The sequence below is a fragment of the Canis lupus genome, chromosome 29, assembly GCF_003254725.2.
Source record: "Canis lupus dingo isolate Sandy chromosome 29, ASM325472v2, whole genome shotgun sequence".
NCBI lineage: Eukaryota > Metazoa > Chordata > Mammalia > Carnivora > Canidae > Canis > Canis lupus.
This window is the reverse complement of record NC_064271.1, coordinates 9,537,883-9,558,761: the sequence shown is the minus strand read 5'-3', so window position 1 is coordinate 9,558,761 and position 20,879 is coordinate 9,537,883. Positions and strand designations below refer to the sequence as shown.

At 44.1% G+C, this 20,879-nt stretch overlaps 2 protein-coding genes across 10 annotated transcripts in view; one reads left to right on the top strand and one right to left on the bottom strand.

Moving 5' to 3' along the window:
• NSMAF (neutral sphingomyelinase activation associated factor) overlaps window positions 1-14,156 on the top strand; it is a 63,728-nt gene extending 49,572 nt beyond the window's left edge. For 2 of the 3 annotated variants that reach the window (XM_025477792.3, XM_035708515.2), the window contains 13 exons: window positions 154-285; window positions 1,283-1,325; window positions 1,668-1,831; window positions 3,237-3,345; window positions 4,680-4,738; window positions 7,232-7,299; window positions 8,112-8,179; window positions 8,821-8,944; window positions 10,423-10,506; window positions 11,657-11,807; window positions 12,207-12,309; window positions 12,445-12,554; window positions 13,454-14,156. In XM_025477792.3, the coding sequence (XP_025333577.1) occupies window positions 154-285; window positions 1,283-1,325; window positions 1,668-1,831; window positions 3,237-3,345; window positions 4,680-4,738; window positions 7,232-7,299; window positions 8,112-8,179; window positions 8,821-8,944; window positions 10,423-10,506; window positions 11,657-11,807; window positions 12,207-12,309; window positions 12,445-12,554; window positions 13,454-13,548 (1,310 nt within the window). In that variant the 3' untranslated portion in view covers window positions 13,549-14,156. The remainder of the gene's footprint in view (window positions 1-153; window positions 286-1,282; window positions 1,326-1,667; window positions 1,832-3,236; window positions 3,346-4,679; window positions 4,739-7,231; window positions 7,300-8,111; window positions 8,180-8,820; window positions 8,945-10,422; window positions 10,507-11,656; window positions 11,808-12,206; window positions 12,310-12,444; window positions 12,555-13,453) is intronic. The other variant, XM_025477791.3, reaches the window with a different exon arrangement.
• Window positions 14,157-14,786: 630 nt separating this feature from the next.
• The window catches only part of LOC112678488 (syndecan binding protein), a 38,615-nt gene continuing 32,522 nt past the window's right edge, over window positions 14,787-20,879 (bottom strand). For all 7 annotated transcript variants that reach the window (XM_035708518.2, XM_049103937.1, XM_035708520.2 and 4 more), the window contains 4 exons: window positions 18,769-18,944; window positions 17,868-18,039; window positions 17,010-17,101; window positions 14,787-15,968 (listed from right to left, as the gene is read on the bottom strand). In XM_035708518.2, coding sequence (XP_035564411.1) covers window positions 15,914-15,968; window positions 17,010-17,101; window positions 17,868-18,039; window positions 18,769-18,944 — 495 coding nt within the window. In that variant the 3' untranslated portion in view covers window positions 14,787-15,913. The remainder of the gene's footprint in view (window positions 15,969-17,009; window positions 17,102-17,867; window positions 18,040-18,768; window positions 18,945-20,879) is intronic.

Below are 20,879 nucleotides of genomic sequence, written 5' to 3'. Positions count from 1 at the left end.
TTTATATTTTGTATGATGGAGACAGAGAAAAACCTCATTAAGAAATATGTACCTCTACCCTCTCCTAGAAGCTTTAGCTACATATGGATAGACAAAAGAAATGGGAGACAGTAAACCAAGACACTGATGTTTTGATCGAGTCTAATCTAATAGGTCCCGAGGATTTTCTCCAGAAGAGCAAAGACGCGCTGGAAAGCAATTATGTGTCCGAGCACCTCCACGAGTGGATCGATCTGATATTTGGCTACAAGCAAAAAGGGAGCGATGCCGTTGGGGCCCATAATGGTGTGTGAGAGTCTCGGAAATTTCATAGCACATTAGACAAAAACAAAAGCAAAAAAGTAAGAATCAAGACCAGACCAGTCAGGCTCATGTGTTGAGCAGAAGCATCTTCCATCGGCAAACAGAGGCTCCCAGCTCAGTGGCCCTGGATCAGATACTGAGTAACAGAGGAGGAAGCACTTTTGCCTAAAGAACCCCAACCCCACCATGATTCTGAGAGGTGTTTTTCCAGTCTTCCAATTTTAGCATGTACTCTCCATCCCACTCACTAATTCCAATTAAAACTCAATCTTGGCACGCCTGGGTGGCTCAGCTGGTGGATTTTAAGCGTCTGTCGGCCTTCAGCTCAGGTCATTAAGTCCTGGATGGAGCCCCACATCGGGCTCCCTGCTCAGTGGGGAATCCGCTTATCCTTCTCCCTCTGCTCCCCCCACCCCTGCCCCCCGTCCTCCTTCCCTCCCTCCCTCCCTCTCTCTCTCTCTCTCTTTCTCTCAAATAAATAAAATCTTAAACTAAATCAGAATATGATAGAAGGGCACCCCCAGTTCCTCTGAAGGGACCCAGGGCTTTTTATTAATTGATCAGAAAGAAGCCAGCATGATACACGTCCTGCTCAGGTTCCTTCTTACCTGCCGCCAGGTTGCTGGGTGGTGCTAGCAGGTCAGAGGAGCTGGAAGTTCCGGCCTGACCTCGCTCGCTGGGCAGTGCAGGGTGATCTGTGCTTCCCTTGGGGGCAGAAGTGCTAATTGGCAAATACCTGGAGATAACAGACTGTCTCACCTGCCCAATGACTTTCTGCTCAGCAAAAGATAATAACTCAAGTTGATATTTGTTGCTGTTGGATGTTACCAGTCTGTTTGTGCAAAGTGACCATCAGTTTCTTTGAATAGAAGTTTCAAGTTGTTGAGTTTTTAAGATTCTGTACAAGAGCGCGCCTATTATAAACCAAACAGCACCTCTTTCAAGAGTGTTTTTCATCTCTCTTTTTTTTTTTCTCCAGTATTTCATCCCCTGACCTATGAAGGAGGCGTAGACCTTAACAGGTACCTGTATGTCTAGGAGTTTCTACTTGAGTCACGAAATATCTTTTTGTCTAAACGATTAATGCAGCTCTTTGATCATATTAAGGTGTGGAAATTTTACAGTGAATCATATTTTGCTTCCCCCGTAAAGGAAGGAAGATATCCTTCCCCCCCTCGGTAAGGTACTGAGCCTCTGAAAATTCTCTAAAGATGTGTGATGAGGCTTAGACAGTCCTGGCATGTAGTCTCTATTACTCTTTGAGGGTTAAATCTGTCTGCTGTTAATTTGCGTTATTTGACATTTATGCTTTCAAAGAACTTGAACCTCGTGGTTCACTGCATTATTTGTGTTCTGTCCTAAAGCATTGAGGACCCTGATGAGAAAGTAGCCATGCTGACCCAAATCTTGGAGTTTGGCCAGACGCCGAAACAACTCTTCGTGACGCCACATCCACGACGGATCACCCCAAAGTTTAAAAATTTCTCCCAAACCTATAGTCATAATGCTCCCATGGCAGATTCTCCAGGTGAGTTCTGTAAAGAGAATAAATGTGAGCACCCTTTGTTTCTCTTTTCTGATCGAGATGTTCCTGAAGATTCCGAAGGCCAGGGGAAACCTGAACTGTCGTGTGGCAGACAGAGGTTGCGTGCGGGCGTCCTGCTGCAGTTCTCCTGAAAAACAGCTCCGACAAGCCTGTTTTTGTTGTTGTTTCATTTGTGTTTAACTGCTGATTTTAAAGAAAATCAAGTTCTTCCCGGTGGTATTACTCATTTTACATGAGACCTGGCAGTGCTTTGTTGTTGTTGTGGCTCGGGTTCTCCTTCGTTTGTCTGGTTCTCCAAGGCAGCGTTGGCTGCTTAGCCCGTCACTTTCACACCCGGCTGCTGGCCCTGCTGTCTCGCCTGGGCTCTCCCAGAAAGGACTTCCTTCCTCTGTCCCTAATTCTCCTTCTCTTTCCCCACACATCTCGAATTCAGGGTGCTTTGTCGTCTTTGATTCTTTTTTCCTACCCAGTCGTTGGAACAGACACACAGTCCCCCCCATTGTGTGCTGGGTGCTAAAATGAATGTGACCCTCGTGTCACATCTAGTATGTGGAGGAGGAGGAAAGGCTACTCACCTTCACCCAGCTTCCCTGTCGGACATTTCACAGAGCACAGCCTCAAGCCCGAAGGCTCCCAGGGGTCCCGCACTCTGTGTAACCCGGGGGGCGGGGTCACATGAGTGCTCGGCCCCTGCAGGCGTGTCTGCTCTGGGTGGGGGCGCCAGGCGTGGAGGGGTGCTGGCGGCCGGGGACCCAGGGCTGGCCAGCAGGCCTCTGAGAGATAATGCGCCCGGGCTTACGTCAGAGAGACCATGGGATGATCTTGTGACGCCTCTCAAACCCGGGCCCGCTTAGTCACCAGGCTCATCCCACTGTCCTGTGATTGCACCCGAGGGTGATTGTTCCAGGCCTTCGTGGCACGGGAGGGACGGCGTCCCCTGTCCAGGCCTGGGCGCCAGGCCGCTTTCTCCCCCGTCAGCACCAAAGTGAACCCACAGCGTTTTGGGGAACAAACCGGCTTCTGCAGCGATTCCTGACAAGGAAATAGTTACTCAGCCTCGTACTTCCTGAGGTTCCTAAGTCAGCGGCCGAGCGGCACGTTGGCAAACACTGCTACGAGTGTAAAAAGACCGGCATATTTCAAAGATGATAACTTTGTCATCTTTCTCCAAAGGATTTTTTTTTCCTTTCTTAGATCACACATTTTTTCACTTCCCTTGACAAACAGGGAGCTGTGTAGCAGGCACGTTCAGAGTAGTTCGGTCTCGGGGCCGAGACCAAGGTGTGCCTCCTTGGTCATTTGGCCTGAACGGGACGTCGCGGGCGGTGCTGCTTGTCTGCTGCGCGGTACTAATTGAGGTGCCTCACTCAGCCACAGCTCACTGTAGTCTCTCCAGGTGAGGAGTCCTTTGAAGACCTGACGGAAGAAAGCAAAACCCTGGCCTGGAATAACATCGCCAAGCTGCAGTTACACGACCAGTATAAGATCCACAAAGAGTAAGAACGTCCCCGTGCTGTCCGTGCAGAACCTGGGCCCTTGGCCTGCAGAGACGCTGTTGCCTGTGGAGTCCAGGGGGTGGGAGTCCCTCTCAGCGTTACTTTGATTTGTCTTGAGAGTTCTCATCCCCCTAAAACATCTATAGTGATCAGCCACCTGAGGTCAATGTGGCAAGGGAAGGTTTGGCACAAAATGGATTTCTGGGGACGCCTGGGTGGCCCAGTCGGTGAAGCGTCTGCCTCCGGCTCAGGTCATGATCCCAGGGTGCCGGGATCGAGCCCCACGTTGGCTCCCTGCATGGAGCCTGCTTGTCCCTCTCTCTCTGCTGCTCTTTCTGCTTGTTCTCTCTTTCTCTCTGTCAAATAAGTAAATAAAATCTTTAAAAAGAAATAGATTTATGTCAGCCTTCCATGCTGTCATTTCTACCCCCTGGTCTTTCTAGGGCTTTCTAGATCAAAGGGCTAAGTTCCCAGGAGTTTTAAAAATAATACCTATACTTTCAAAGAAAGGACTTCCTGTCAAACCCAGAGGGGCTATGAGGGTTCAGACTTATACCATTAAAGGTATTTACACATTTTGACAGAAAGGCTTGAGAAACACTGGCCTCCCCTCAGCCACATCCTGTTACAGATGAGAAAACCCGGGCTCAGAGACGAGCCCATTGGCCTGCACCTTGGCCGTAGACATCGTGTCTGACATGTTGGTATCATAGACACCATTTGTTGTGGATGGGACTGAAGGTGCCAGTCTGCTTCAGATCGATGGCTCCAGATCAGAGCACAACCTCCTGCAAAGATATGCATAGTTCCACCTTACTGATGATAACAGTGGCTTTCCTTTCCTCAACTTCTCTAAGTGACACATAGAAAGAGGCCTTATTGTCCAAAGCAGTGAAGACATGAATGAACCTGTAAGAGGAAATGGTTGAACCAGACAGTCGTATCATTACCGTACAGATGCTCTGGTAAATTCGATTCAGAAGTCAAGCAAGTGAAGTGCTTGTAAAGAAGACTTTCAGTAATTTCGGGGATAGTCACATAAGGTGGAATCGAAAAAGAAGCAGATTTCCCGGCATCAGGAACATATTCAACTTTAAATCAGGCAGCTAGGAAAGCTGAGACCGGGAGTGGTTTCCACCCACGGGTATTGCCAAAACTAAATTCAAATTGGTAGTGGGGGTGTAATGTGGGGGTGGGGTGGGGGGGCAGATCCAGCAGACGAGCTCTGACAAAAGAAAATACAGAAACTTGGTAAAATGAAATCGAGGACTTGAAAGAGACTAGCGTCCCAGCACCCGGTGGTTGGGGACTTCTAACACTCTGTCTTTCAACAGGGCAGTTACTGGGATAGCGGTCTCTTGCAACGGGTCCTCTGTCTTTACAACCTCACAAGGTATGTCTTCCTGCCTGAAAAGTGGCTTACTGGAACCGTGCAGTATCCAGGTTTCTTAGCTCTCGGTCAAGGATTTGTTCTGGAATGTGCTGCCTCCACGTAAAGTGAATTTTGAGCAGTTCATGGCATTTAACATAACGTCTTTGCAGTTTGCCAAAACAATCATGAAAATGCCTTTCTGTTTCTGGAAATTTAAGGGACAGGGCAGAAGGAGCTTGTTTCCCATCTTCTTGCTCAGCGGGGGCTTTTGCCGTTGCCGCAGGACCCTTGCACATTCGCCACGGCTCCGCCTGAGCCAAGAACAGGCCTGACAGTGGAGGGTCGGTCCAGTGCAGGATGCCCCAGGGCATGGTGTGCTGTAGCGCCTGCAAGTGTGCGTTCGTTCGCTGTTAAGGTTATCCCTTTTGTCAGTTGGTACATACTTCAGGGTGTGTGTTATAGAATTTCCCTGGAAATCTTACTCATACGTTGTTAATGTCCTTATACGTCATCAAATTCTTGGCCATCCTGCTTCTGTTTTTTAAGACAGCTTGTTCTGGCAGAGTTAGTAGCTGGCTGCCTGCAGGGTACTTGTTCCTTAGCCTTTCTTTATCATATGAAATTATGTTTTTCATTGACTAAGCTTGGCAGTGGTGCTCTGCAACTAAACGCTTCCAGAGCAATCAGTCACCACACTCAGGTTCTGTAATGGCTTATGACCTGTAGCACGTCATTCCTGTCTCTCTCTCAAGTGCAATCCCAGGATGCGTAAAGCAGGATGTTCCCCAAAGCGTAGGTGATGATTCTGCTGTGGGCCAGGGGAAGTGACCGTGCAGGACACGACTGGGCCCCGTTGGGGTCACACGGCGATGCTCTGATAGAGGGAAGCCGTCTGCGTTTCCCCAGGATCCTGCCCGCACAGGGTGCCAGCCTCGTGACACGAGACCACAGGCCTCTGGAAAGCAGGGTCTCTGTAAGGCTTCATCTTTAAGCAGAGCCTGCGTTCTTAGCTGGATTTGCCTGATGTGCTTCATCCAGTCCCTCCGTCTGTTGTACTTGGATGACCTTGTAAACCACGAGTCTGGGGAGCGTCCAGGCCATAAAGCCCTGAGGCTCATTAAGCATGATTATCACTTCTTTGTACAATTACCAAATAAAGGGGAAAGCGGGTCCTTTTTTTTTTTTTAAGTCAAGAGCTTTTTTTTTTTTTCCTGTTTGTTTCTTCTGTTAATAACTCATATTATTGATTTATACGTATCCTGATGGTCACCCCGAAGGGACCCGTGTTGCTCACACCCGGGGTGTACACCTCGCTGCCTGGGCACCTGGGTGGCCCTCAGCTGGGAGCCTGGCTCTTCGGCAGCCTTTGTCGGGGTCGCCTCTAGCACGGGGTGGGGGGGGGGTGTCCTGTTTGGGAGAACAGCATCCTTACCCGTGGGGCTACCCGCAGCCCTGCGGGCTTCCTTCCCTGAGGCTGCCCCAGGGTAATAAGCTGCTGGTGACCTTGAGGCGAATGCTCGGAACTGCGGGATCAAAGGCAGGTCGGTCCGGAGAGTCTCAGGAAGGCCCCACAGGGCCAAGTTCAGGGAATGCTGTGTTCACTCTTTGGACTTTGCTTCCAAGCTGATGCTGGAAATGCTTTCCACTTTATGAAGTCTCAGGACTTGGTATGTCGGTGTTGAGAAAATTAGGTCAAAACGTTAGACTTGGGGATCCCCGGGTGGCTCAGCAGTTTAGCGCCCGCCTTCAGCCCGGGGCCTGATCCTGGAGTCCCGGGATCGAGTCCCACATCAGGCTCCCACATGGAGTCTGCTTCTCCCTCTGGACCTGTGTCTCTGCCTCTCTCTCTCTCTGTTTCTCTCTGTGTCTCTCAGGTATAAATAAGTAAAATCTTAAAACAAACAAAAAAAAAAAAAGAAACGTTAAATTTTACTATACAGAAGAAATTGTTTAAGGCTCACTCTGACCTTTTAGCTGTCATGTTGTGTGTTTACAAGTTAGGCAATGTGTTACTTGCTTCAAATAGGGGATGTTTGGAGCTCAATGTCATTTTTGCAAGTCTTGATTTCCAAGAGATTATTCTACACTTTTTAAAGCTTCTGTTAGGAGAGGAAACTTTAATCCCTACTTTATTATTCTTTAGGAAATCTGGTTCCTCCAGAAATGCTAATTCTCTACAGGGGCATCACACCATAATTAGGCCATTTGTTAAAAAACAAAACAAAACATATATTACTATAATTTTTGTGGTCTTTATAAAATTGCTACTTTATTCCTCTCGAACTCTTAGCTTCTGTCCGTGACGAGGCCCGCTCCACGTTCAGTCCTGCTGAAATGTGAGCAGGGTGCTGGTCCTGCACTGGGGATGCAACAGTGTCCTTGTCATGGGCTGACAGGTCCCCAGAGGGGGCCCCACCTGCCACCCCCACTGCCTGCTGGTCTCTGGTTGGTGTTTGACCTCTGGAAGGGTCAGGAAATCTTTCTCATACGTTTCCCTTCTCATTGTTAAATCAGATTCCACCTTGAAGATGTTCTCTAAGGAATCCAAAATGCTACAAAGAAGCATATCATTTTCAAATATGGTGAGTTCACTTTAATTTTAAACCAGTGGTATGATGGAAGTTCATGCAGCAGTTTGTGTTATACGCACCTATACTGGCATTTCGTTTCTCCCCAAGCAATTGGGTTTATTCCCATGGGGTGTCTACAGAATGCCTCAGTGAGATTACTTCTCAATTCAATTAAAATTTTTTCAGGGTGCCTTTTTCTCATAATACCGTGATTTGGTTTGTAGTCTGGAAAACTAGAAGTGCCACCCAGTAGACTTCTCCATAGTAAATCTTTCCTTTTCTGGAACTGGCAAACTAAACATGTCTATGTCTTTTAAATAATGTGTGCATTTCTGAGTTGGTAGGACACCAAATACTTGAAAACCAGTTCTTCTGGAAAAAAAAAAAAAAGAAAAATGCATCTTATTGTTAATGTAAACCACCCAAAAGGTTTTGAAGTTCCCTGCAGATTTTTGGAAGTTCTCCCTACCTGTGCAAGTCTGTAGTCCAGAGACTTCTTAAGGATAATACGCAGCCCACCCTCCCCTCACGATTTACCCAGGCTAGGAGCTCCTCCAGCCCAGTGCCCTGAGGGCCACCAGGGCCCCTAAAAATCCTCAGGCTAGATCCACATGCACTGGACACGCTTTGACTTTCTTTCTTACGTTTGGGAGGAAACTAAGCATCTGGAATTAGCCATTGGGAAAAAAAAGTCCCAAACGTGAGGAGACAAAAGTAAATAGAATTTGAGCATGAATTTTGGGGGCAGCTTACAAGTTAGTTTTACCGTGTTAGGGATTTACTAATTATTGTAAATAATTAATGCTGAACCATTTGCATTTCAGGCTTTATCATCTTGTTTACTTTTGCCAGGAGATGCCACTGTCATAAGTTCTTCATGGGATAATAACATGTATGTATCTGGGCTCCCGGTGTAATTCCTCACTCGGCTTAGTGATCTCTGGGGACGAAAAGCAGGAAGGACAGGTCTTCTGCTGGTGGCACAGGTCTTCTACTGTGTTGTTTCCAAAAAGGAACAAATATTAGCTAAAGATAGTACTGGTGGCTTTCACTATGATTATTGAACCTAATAATTTCTCCAGCAGGACTCTCTCGCTCTGTGGTTTAAACTGAGGTAAAAACACAAATGAGGGATCCCTGGGTGGCGCAGCGGTTTGGCGCCTGCCTTTGACTCAGGGCGCGATCCTGGAGACCTGGGATCAAATCCCATGTCGGGCTCCCAGTGCATGGAGCCTGCTTCTCCCTCTGCCTGTGTCTCTGCCTCTCTCTCTCTCTCCGTGACTATCATAAATAAATAAAAATTAAAAAAAAAAAACACAAATGAGCCAGACCTGGAGACTTCTAGTTTTAAGTTCAGATATTGAGTATTTTGGTTTAGTAAGATGAAAACAAGTAATTTGTAATTCTAGCGAGTCTCAGTAAGATTAGAATTAAACAACATAATATGTGTTTAAGAGTCTCAGAATGAAGCTGGAATGCTTTTTTTTTTTTTTTGGAATGCTTTTTAATAGTTCTCATTATCTTTTATGTCAGCTATTTTTATTCTATAGCATTTGCAAGACGCCAGGACACGTTAATGGGACACGATGATGCCGTTAGTAAGATCTGTTGGCATGACAACCGACTGTATTCTGCATCGTGGGACTCCACAGTGAAGGTCTGTATATATTTTCTAACTTAAAATGTTTGGGTAAGGGGCGCCTGGGTGGCCCATTGGTTGAGCGTCTGCCTTTGGCTCAGGTCGTGATCCCGGGGTACCGGGATCGAATCCCACATCAGGTTCCCTGTGAGGAGCCTGCATCTCTCTCCGCCTATGTCTCTGCCTCTCTCTGTGTGTCTCTCATGAATAAATAAATAGAATATTTTTTTAAATGTTTGGTTAATACAAGTATTATAAACCATTCTACTACCCGTTGTTAATGTGCTAAGTCACTTCACTATTTTTCACAAAGTGTGTAAGTGACGTAGAAAGATACTGAATGTTATTACCTGTGTTTTTTTAACCTGTGTACTTTTCAATGGGAAGTCTTCATGATTTTTTTGTGCCATGTGCGCTCAACTGGGGGGTTGGAACAATGTGGAATTCACAAGACAGAGTTAACAGAGAAATACAGTTGACCGTTGAACACCACAGGTTTGAACTACACAGGTCCCCTTATAAGTGGATTTTTGTCGATAAATCTGTACAGTACTGTAAATTCACTTTATGATTTGCTTAACATTTTATTTGCTCTAGCTTTATTGTAAGACTACAGTCCACGATACATGCAACACGAACTATGTTAGCTGTTTGTGTTACTGGTAAGACTTCCAGTCAGCAGTAGGCTATTAGCAGTTACGCTTTGCGGGAGTCAGAGTTATAAGTAGATTTCACCTGCATGGGGTGGGGTGTCGCCCCCCACCCCCAACCACCCCAGCATTGTTCAAGGGCCAGCTGTAGACAGTAGCAGCCCATCTGATCTCACACAGTCAGGACTAACAGTTAACCAGTTAATTAGAAAATGTCAAGTTAAACTGGGGAATCATGGAAAGAGGACACATTTTATTTCAAGTTAGCACAGGCGGACACACATTCATTCACCATTCTGTTGATGCGGGGCCATCCTCAGCCCCTTCTTTGGAACCCTCCACAACTATCTGGCAAACACCCCACCAGTATTCATCATATTCAGTTTCCAGTTTGCATTTATGTAAAAAGAAAGCAAGAACCTAAAACTGTTAGAATTCCTTCAAGAGTTTTTCAGGATTTCCCCCCATTCTTATAAATTCCCTTGCCTACACCAAATTCTATTAATTTTTTGGGGGGACTTGCCTTTTCGGGTCTTCTCAAAACATTAACAGACACACTACAATGCGCTTGCACTCAGGTTTCCTTAGTCCTCATAAAAATCACAGCCACAAGTGCAAAGGGTAGAAACAGACACAGGCACCAGCACTCGGGAGTGCCTGTGGCCGGAATAAAAGCCTGGCACTGCAGGAGAGGAACCAGAAGCATTTCTCATGTAAAGAGAAAAACAGCGTTATTTTCTTGGCAAGTACGTTAACTGGAAGTTGGTCAGTCAAGCATTTTTCTCGAATGTGTTAGAAATGCTTTTCGTGCGCAAGAAATACCTTCTGCAATATATTCCACCTTAGGTGTGGTCTGGTGTTCCTGCAGAAATGACCTGCACCAGGAGACAGCGGTTTGACATGCTGGCCGAGCTGGAACACGACGTCAGTGTGAGTGCCAGCAACAGCGCTGCTCCCCGCTGAGCCTGAGGCCAGAGGAGGGGGCGGGGGTTGGTTTTAGCTGTGTGTCCATTTTTCTCTCTCATTTTATTATGCTTATTGGAAGAGAGCATGGACTCTTTGGGTTTCCAAGTCTGCTTTGTCTTTTTTTTCCTCCAATTTGCTGGTTCCCAACAACTAGCTATGGTCCCATCAGATTTCCAAGACATTGAATATTTGGACACCCTCAAACTATTTGGGGCAACACAGTGTGCCTCCTCGGCTTTCGTGTTTTCTGACACAGAAGGTGGAAGGGGCCGTCTGTTCTAGCATGACGCCCTCCGACAGGCGAAGACACGGACCTGATGTTGGGGTGGCCCAGGGAAGTGCACCCGAGCCGGGGCAGGACTGAAGCTAGTGCTTTGTCACTTGTCCCATCCCCTCCAGTCCCCCTGGGTCCCGCTGCTGCATCTCCCACTAGAGCTGACAATACTGCCTTTGCTCGGAGGTGGTGAATTGATGCCTGATTTTCATGGTCGACAGTTGAGCTGAGGTTGAGAAATATTTACGTAGTACGTAACTCCGGGTGGGCCTGGAAACATAACCCTGAGAGACCCCGGCTTCTCCCAAATCCCTCAGGTAACCATGGGCCAGCTGTGCTTCAGACCGTTTGGCACCGTGTACGATGTGTAATACATGGAGGTATCTTTCTGAAACTGTCAATTTTAGGCTATTTTGAGACAGCAAATCGGGCACCCGGGTGGCTCAGTCGGCTAACCATCTGACTCTTGGTGTCGGGCTCAGGTCGTGATCTTGTGAATCACGGGATCGAGCCCAGAGCTGGGCTCCACACTCAGTGGGGAGTCTGCTTGAAAATTGTCTCCCTCTGCCACTCCTCCCACTCACTCTCGCATGTGCTCTCTCTCAAAATAAATCATAAATCTTAAAAAAAAAAAAAGCATTCCATTTACCCTACCAGTATTTCATTTTATTCACTAGCATATGAAGAATTTAATTTTTAAATAATTCAGTAAGCAATGGTGAAGGCCATCTGCATGAGCCACGTCAGCACACCGTACAGCGGAGCAGAACCTTGCTCGGCCAGCCAGGGGAACAGCTCTTGACCGTAACCCTAAGCGGACTACTCTGTTTTCTTCCTTAGGTAGATACAATTAGTTTAAATGCTGCGAGTACACTGTTGGTTTCAGGCACCAAAGAAGGCACGGTGAATATTTGGGACCTCACCACGGCCACCATGTTGCACCAGATCCCGTGTCACTCGGGGACCGTGTGTGATGCTGCGTTTAGCCCAGGTAGTATTATCCTTTGTAATACAGATGATAACTGGGGGAATCGGAATGATTTTAAATAAGAAGAACGTAAAGAGAAAAACAGTGCTGATAAAAGTGTTGCCTGGATGTGAGGCTGCTTCCCGGCCCCGTAGCGTATACTCGGGCCATCGGCACCTACAGGAAGGCTGTAGCGGAAACGGTTCTTAGTTCGTCAGCTGCCCAGAGAAACGAATGTATAAGATGCAAATGCACTCACACCCAAGGGTCAGCAGCCCGGGGTCTTAGAAGCATTTCAAGGAGAGGAGAATCATCTGGCAAGTACAGGTAGCTCAAGGAGAAGGAAAGTGAACATTATGCCAGAGGTGAAATGTCAGAATCCTTTACAACACGCTTCTGAAGCCGTGTCTCCTCGTGTTGCAGACAGTCGCCACGTCCTCAGCACAGGGGAAGACGGCTGTCTAAACGTCATAGATGTGCAGACAGGAATGCTCATCTCCTCTATGACTTCAGACGAGCCCCAGAGGTAATATGTTTTTTGAGCTACTAGTGTGTGAAAACACTTACAGACAAGTTCGTGATCATGTCATTTGGGTTTGCTCTGGCCAGGGTAAGAGAGAGCCCCTCCGTCATGACGATGATCTCTGCACCTTTCTTGCAGATGCTTTATCTGGGATGGAAATTCTGTTTTATCTGGAAGTCAGTCTGGTGAACTGCTTGTTTGGGACCTCCTCGGAGGAAAAATCAGTGAGAGAATCCAGGGCCACACAGGTGAGCAGTTATGCGGTTGACTGGACCTTTCTTCCTAAAATGCTGAACTCAGACCTACTTTTCCCATCAGGAAACATACTCTTCCCAGGCAGAAAACACACCGTTCCTCCCCGTGCCGTAGCTGTTCCCCTCCAGCACCTTGGTTGGCCAGGCCAGCTGCATCTCTTGGGTCCTTGGGGACTGAGATTTAGGTTAACAGACATTTGACTCCAAAAAGGAAGTTTGTACAACACAAAAATAATAATGTGAACAATCTTCCTCCTGCCACTGACTCCCGCACCCCCACCCCCGGTCTCCTCCTCGAAGGATGGGTTCCAGTTTGTATCCTGGGAGGTGTGCCCTCATTATTGAGAGGGCACATTGTAGGCATATTGATTATTCTGTTCTTTTGGGTTTTTTCCACTCTTTGCTTACACTTGCATGGTTGCCTCTTGACCTTCTGGAAGATTTATGGTTTTTAATTCTTCTAGTATCTCTGGTTATAAGCATCTATTTACCTTTCACTGTGACCAGTAACCACCACCTTCACTCCTTTCCTTCTATCACCCAGTTATGTGGTTATTTCTTAACATTTATATTAAGTGATCTGTTTAGATCATTCTTAACTTAACTGGCTTTAAACATTTGACTCCTTCCAGTAGAAATGGAATGAGCAAATTTACACCGGTTCCCTACCTTCTCCTCTCACCCATCCTGACTACGGCTAGGAATATCTATTTGCAACCCATTATTTTAGCTTTACATTTAAGTGTCTCCTTATTCCCCATAAGTTCCTGTGCTAAGCAGTTATTTTTAATTTATACACCAATTACAAGATGAGAAGACAACATAGTACTTAGAGTATATCTTCGGGGCCCCCGGTCAACTTACTACCTAACCACAAGGTCTCTTTCTTTTAGGTGCTGTGACATGTATATGGATGAACGAACAGTGTAGCAGCATCATCACAGGAGGGGAAGACAGACAAATTATGTTCTGGAAATTGCAGTATTAAGTGCCTTTTCCTCTCTTGAATGTTAAGTCGAACTCTATTTATTTTTAAACCAAACTTTCAAATGAACTGGTGAATGTGCAATGATAGTAATTAGAAGTTTTACCACATGAGACATTTGTGGTTTTAAACTTCCTAAATCATGGCGACTTCACTGAAGGCCACTAGTTGCCATCCTCCCAAGGCAAGGATATGGCAGTGTTAGGGAGAAAACATTACATGTGTGAGGCCAATAACCATCCCAGGATGCTGATGGGCAGAAGGCAGGTTTGGGTGGCTAAGTAGCCGGGAGATACTAAATAAACTGAGATGAGAAAACTTTCAGAAAACACAACAATTTTGAATTTTCCAAGAAAACTTGCAGTATTCTCTCCTACTTCTGAGTCGCTCTGTCTTCCTGACCCATAGAATTGCTGCCCATTGGGGTTTTGGATACCTGTGTTTTTCATGAATGGTTACTTTGTATAACCTACTGACCTCAGATTCTAAGAACCTGGGGAAAGATCAGCAATTCTTGTAACAGTATATTTACTGTGTATAGAACGGTTTATTTCATTATAGCTATTAAATGCTCACCTTTTCTACATTAAAAATATTTTTCTGTAATGAAAGCTGTTTTCATTTTCTTATTTAAATATTTTATTGCCAAGACTAGTACCTTTTAAGAACTGCAAGTATTGATCCTTGAAAACTGTACTGAGTGAGGTGTCACTCACTTACATTTCTGGAACTATACACAGACCCAAATCCAGTTAACAAGGCAGGTAAACCAGGAAGCATTGTTCAGCTCGCTTTTCTAAATTTCAACAAGGGTAAGCTCTAAAACAACTCTACTGACTTCCCTTTCTACTATGACAATGTTTTTAAAGACTATAGAAGTTTTATTTTGTAGGCTGTATGACATGGAAAACTTGAGTCAGGGTACCAGTTTTCAAAGTTGGTTTTAAGTATGATTAAACATGACTTGGTGTCAGTTGTTGCAGGGAGCAGCACCGGCGGCCTCCGTGAGTTCTGCTGCACAGCCTGAAGTGTGCAGGCCGCAGTGTACTGGTCGCAGGTAGAAACACTCTTCATGACACCCCCGCCCTCTCAGCACAGAGGGCTTTCCTCAGGGATTCTGGGTGTCAGCTGCTCTGGGAGACCACTTCCACGGGCCCAAGGTGGGAACTTCACATGCCTGTTTTCTAAGTCCTGTGCAAGTTTGGTGAAAGTTTCCAAGTGACACAATAACAGACTAAAAGTCAACTTTATTTATATGTATTTAATTAAAATGGAATAGACATAAACCAAAAAGAAAAAAATCAGGATAAAGTGTCATTGCCATTTTGTTTGTAGGGAGGGGTCAGGAAATGGAACAGATTACCTGGGAAACATCCTAAGACGATCTCAAAGAGGGTAGGTTACAGAATTTAAGAGTAAATGACAAAATTAGGTATTATTCCACTTAACCTACAAGTGAATAAAGGAAGTCAAAATAGTTATCCTATTTGGTACAAGAATTTTTACATTTAATACATAGTGATTCATTTCTCAGAAACTAAAATACCGGTAACTTTTAGAAGAAAGAAATTTCCATTACACAATGACTAGAAAAATCTCAAATGCAACTAAGCAGCTATGCTGTATAGCTCAGTATGTATCATTACATTGTTCTGGGCTAGTGTACATTTCAGTTTAACATAGAACTGCATTTTGGGTTTTAGAAAGGCAGCAATAGTTCTATTTTGGCTTTTATTCTAGATGCTTAACACAGTTAAGGCGACAGTTCAAGCATATTAAGTGAAGGTAGTTACAATTTAATGATGACCAACACAATCTCTTACAACCTACATACACTGTATAATGCTTACATGGAATGAAACCAGTGTACTTGGTGTTTTACACGCGCGCGCACACGCACACCCACAGAACTAAAAAAGCATCAAAAGCAGTCATTCTACATGTACTATGGCAACACATTAAAAACGCAATTATACCATAGAACTAAAGTAATATGAACAGCTCTACTTGATATGTAAGATAAAGGTGATTGGTTCTAACACAGAGCCAAGACTGTATCAGTCACTCTAATCGTAATGGCTTATAAAAGCATCAGGTTTCCAGTAGAGAAACTACTCTAGGAAAATCAGTAAATCTGTCCAAAGTTTCACATCTGTAAAACCAGGATAAGGCTACAACAATCTTGAAGTGTGAACAAGATATCCAATCTAAACAGTGAGATTCCCAGCCATAATGTAAGATAGAAAGGTCTTCATCATGCCGCATATGCGCTCTGGCTCCTGGAAAGCTTCATGTGCATAATATAAAGTTAAGTTGCCCAAGAAGTAAACTGGAGAAGTTCGGTGAAGTTTCCATTGTGCCATGACTTTTAAACCTCAGGAATGGTGTGATCCATCAGGCTCTTCATAATGCTTGGTGCCATCCTACAAGAGAGTCAGTCACTTTATGAAAGTGAGGTTTGGGTTTCTTTTTTCAGAAAGGCTATGCTAATCCAGGAAAACTCCCATTCAAACTTAGCACTCGTGAGCATCAAGTGGGATTGTGGAAAGAGGGAAAGTCTCTTTAATGAGTTCAGATCTAGGAGTCTCAGGGAATCTAGTTGTTTGCCATCTAGTATGAATGACTCCTGAACCTTGGCTAGAAAAGTTAGATAAGACACAAATAAGTCTTTGTATATTAAAGCTCATGACGAAAAACAAGGAAAATGACAACACTGTTATGAACTGGGAGGGGGGAACATAGCACTGGTTTAAGAGAACTTGAAAACAATGAGTCCTGACTATAACACTTCCCTTTTTTTTTTTTTTCTACCAAGGAACTGAAAAATTTTATTAAGGTATTATGTTTTATTTCCACAGGCAAGACAGATTCTGAAAGAAGGACCTAGGTTGGCTTGGCAAAAGCAGCTCTGCTAGAAGCCAGGATTTTAAAAGTTCTAGGGGAGGTAGCAACACTTGCTGCCTCTCTCTCTCCTTTCCCCTTACTCAGCTGCCTAATCCTCATTTCTGAGGACCATCGTAGCACCACACTCCACACCCCTACAAGCCTCTACCTGTCTCCTAGATGCTCTCAGCACAAAAACCATTACTCCTAACATCTCATAGGCAGGAATTCTCCATCATGAGCCACCACAGTAGATTTCTATTGAGCAGAGAAGCTGTAGGCAGAGTGCAACCACAATCCATTTTACTGAAAGCTGAGATGAAAGCCTGCCCACTTGTGCTCATCTTACCTCTTTTCTACTAGAAAATGTCAAAACTTCTGAAGTGTGTGGTGAACTTTATGCAGTACTTGGGAATTTGTTAGGGATCATCCTTACCTACCAATTTCTATGATTTTTCTAGATATAAATACCGTGGCATGCCTAAGGTAAAAGAACCAAAGACTTGGGACTTAATATAAGCACTGTACTTTCTTGTAACTCACAGGACCAGAAGCATCAAATTGAAGTACCGTCTACTTACCGTTTAATAATATGTTCAAAGATAAAAGCAGGCATGATTGTAATAGTAACTACAGTCTCAGATGTTGACAGTATGTCTGCAATTTGAGAGTCCTGTTGAAAATACGTAATGAAAATTAATACTAAGGCTTTATTTCATAAATATGAAACTATGTTATTCTTGGTAAAAATATGTATGTCCTCTTTTATGTTTTGCTAAGATCTCTAAAATCTGACTCTTTATAATTTTTTCCAGTTTCCCTTACCAAGTTTAATTCTATAGTATCACAATTGTATAGATGGTAACAAAATTACTAAGTAAGCTGAGTAAATATTTTAGCTAAAAAATCATCTTTTCATTACTTAAGAGGAAATAATTTTCCTTACATACACTATCCTATCCCCCCAGTTAATAGTGCATCCTTAACCAAGTTTATGAAATGAATAGATCTTAATGAAAACATTTACACCTTAAAATAGCCACACATAGGAATCTGTAGAGGGAAAAAAAGGTACTAATATAAAACAGAAACTATTACTCATTTCCTACTATTCCTAGGTTGCAAAAGCTCAGCAATCATCCTTTCAGAAGGTCATCAAAATCTCAATGCCCACATCTCCATAGAATTCTAGTTCAAGGGACTGCTGAGATCAAAGAGTCAAGCCCTCTGCTCTAGGAATGTTAATTCCAAATGACCCAGGCAATTTCCTTTGGCCTGAGAGCACAGCCCAAGCCCCACGTGCCACATCACCCATCTCCCCCCACGGAGTTTCTATTTATTTTGGAGGTCAACATGAAAACACAACCTCAACAGACAAATGGAAAAAGACATCTGCTAAAATAAAACTGCAGGAGTAAGACAAAAATTCTGTTCCTTACCTTCAGCCCAATGACATTCTGCCCATTGACTTCACAGATGTTATGTTCTGTGAGAAGACCATTTCTGGCTGCAGAACTATCTTTCACTATGGATGTTATCTTTCCATTTTTGAAGATAAAGCCAACATGTCCGGTACTATCCTTATGCATGGTAACTGTCCGTTCAAAGGGCCTATAAACATAATGAAAGAAATTAAAAATTTCATTCTTCCTATTGGTCCAACTTATTCTTTGAAATCTTGCTTACTAAATACCTACCATGTGTGAGAAACTGTAAACAAGGTTAGATAAAACCTAAGTTTAAATGAGAAGAATAAAAATCCAAAAGCTAACTGTTAACAATGTGAGATAGGTCCACCCTAAACACTTGTTAGTAAAAGGCAAGAAAATAAACAGAGGCCCTTACTTCATGTGCTGTTTAGGCTATTAACTGACTGCTAAATAAAATATTCTATCTTGAGAACTAGAACATCATAACCACCTCAAAAGGCCAGATTTGGTTTCATGAACTCCTCCTATACCACTTCAGAGTTCTGCAGGGCCCCTGGCACTTATCCATCCTATGCTGGATATCTAAGCAAACTAGAAAGCATGGCCAGAGATGCCATACTGCTTACTTTTCCAACATTCATTTTCTATGATCTATAGAAACAGGAAAGTAACTTCTTAGAAGATGAATTTGATAAACTTTGAAATAAGATGCATACAAAACCAGAATGCTTTATTAAAAAGAAAACTATGTAAGAAGAATCTGCAATACAACTGCCAATTGCCAGAGTATAAGGCTAATCAATAACATGAAATCTTCTGAAACACAATATAATACCCACAGAATCTTCAGAAGCCCCAGAAAATGGAAAACTAGTCTTGAATTTCCATCTGAACTGTCTAGTCAACTTACCTGTCACGAACAGTCATAGTAATCTTCTCTCCAAAAGCCTGTTTGAGCACCTTGTGAGCTTTATCAGAGCTCCAGCCTGCACAGTTTTCCCCATTGATCTGGAGTACTTGGTCCCCAAATCTCAGACCAACCAACGAGGCTGGAGAATTTGCCTGGACCAGTTGAACAAATATACCCTAGGAAATGATAAAATAACAGTCATTTACCACTGTTACGATATGGTTTAAAAACGCTGGAAAATTAGCAATCAACTGTTCATGTTAGAAATCTGCCCAAGTTAAAAAAAAAAAAAAAACTACATAAATAAAACTGAAAATTTATCAAGGCAGTGGCCCCAAGAAATAAGGCAAAAATGGGAGATCTCACTAGTAATTTCTACCTCCAATCATGACCCACCACCACCCACCTGACCAACTTCAATCATCCTTTGTCTTGGAATAAAAAGTCTAAAGAAAATAAAGTAGGGGGGACACCTGGGTGGCTCAGTGGTTGAGTGTCTGCCTTTGGCCCAGGGCATGATTCTCGAGTCCCAGGATCTAGCCCCACATTAGGCTCCCTGCATGGAGTCTGCTTCTCCCTCTGCCTGTGTCTCTGCCTCTCTCTGTGTCTCTGATGAATGAATAAATAAAATCTTTAAAAGAAGAGAAGAGAAGAGAAGAGAAGAGAAGAGAAGAGAAGAGAAGAGAAGAGAAGAGAAGAGAAGAGAAGAGAGAAAAGAAAAAGTAAGGTTTCCATAATATATCTAAGCTTCTATGAGTTTGGTAGAATACAAAATAGGTACTGGCAACAGGGTCTTTGTTTAGGGAAAAGGAAGTCAACTGTTAGAAATTTTATGATTTCATTTACAGTCTAAAAAAATGATAGTTTAGTGTAAGGTCATAGCTCTCCTTGCAGCTGAAGGACTCCTTAACCCATTTGCTAAATTAAAAATAAATAAGATTAGAGTTTATTTAATAGCCTAAAAAGGTGAGTACATTCAATACTACTCCAATTCTTTTTTTTTTTTAAGATTTATTTTTATTTATTTATGATAGACAGAGAGAGAGAGAGAGAGAGAGAGAGAGAGAGAGAGGCAGAGACACAGGCAGAGGGAGAAGCAGGCTCCATGCCAGGAGCCCGATGCGGGACTCGATCCCGGACTCCAGGATCACGCCCTGGGCCAAAGGCAGGCGCGAAACCGCTGAGCCACTCAGGGATCCACTCCAATTCTTTCATACAAGGAATCCCCTACGAAATACAGAAAACTCAAGTTTAGTCGACAAAGAACTAAACCTACATGATATTTATACTTCTATAAACTCCCAATCTTAGATATTGAAAAAAATATAAGTATAGAAGAGTAAAGTTGGTAAAAAATGAAAGCATCTACAAAGTTGGACCTTTTCTAAATTTTTTTTTTAATTTTTATTTATTTATGATAGTCACAGAGAGAGAGAGAGAGGCAGGGACACAGGCAGAGGGAGAAGCAGGCTCCATGCACCAGGAGCCTGACGTGGGATTCGATCCCGGGTCTCCAGGATAGTGCCCTGGGCCAAAGGCAGGCGCCAAACCGCTGCGCCACCCAGGGATCCCAAAGTTGGACCTTTTCTATCCTCCTAGGCTGGGTCAGATACAACTTCTGTGTCTTACAGTTTGCTTTAGAGCAGTACTGAAAATTAGGCAGGACCCTGTAAAATGCTCAGAGCAATGAGTACTGGCCAAATGGAGAAATCTACTGCAGGGATATCTGCAATGGAGATAGGGGCCTGTGAAGAGTGTCCTGTCTTTTAGGACAGAGGAAGAAGCAGAGAAGAAATCCTGACAGAAGGGGCAGCATATGGGACGCCTGGGTGGCTCAGTGGTTGAGCATCTGCCTTTGGCTCAGGTTGTGACCCCAGTTCTGGGATTGAGTACCGCATTGGGCTCCCTGCAAGGAGCCTGCTTATCCCTCTATGTCTGCCCCTCTCTCTGTGTCTCTCAGGAATAAACAAACTCTTAAAAAAGGGGGGGGGGCAACATATACTATTTACTGAAAACAAAGGGAGAGCAGTAACATTAGGGCTTCCTGAAGAAGCATGCTGATGTGTCCTAAGTTATGCATGTGCAGAGCCATAGATGACCTCAGCTCTCTG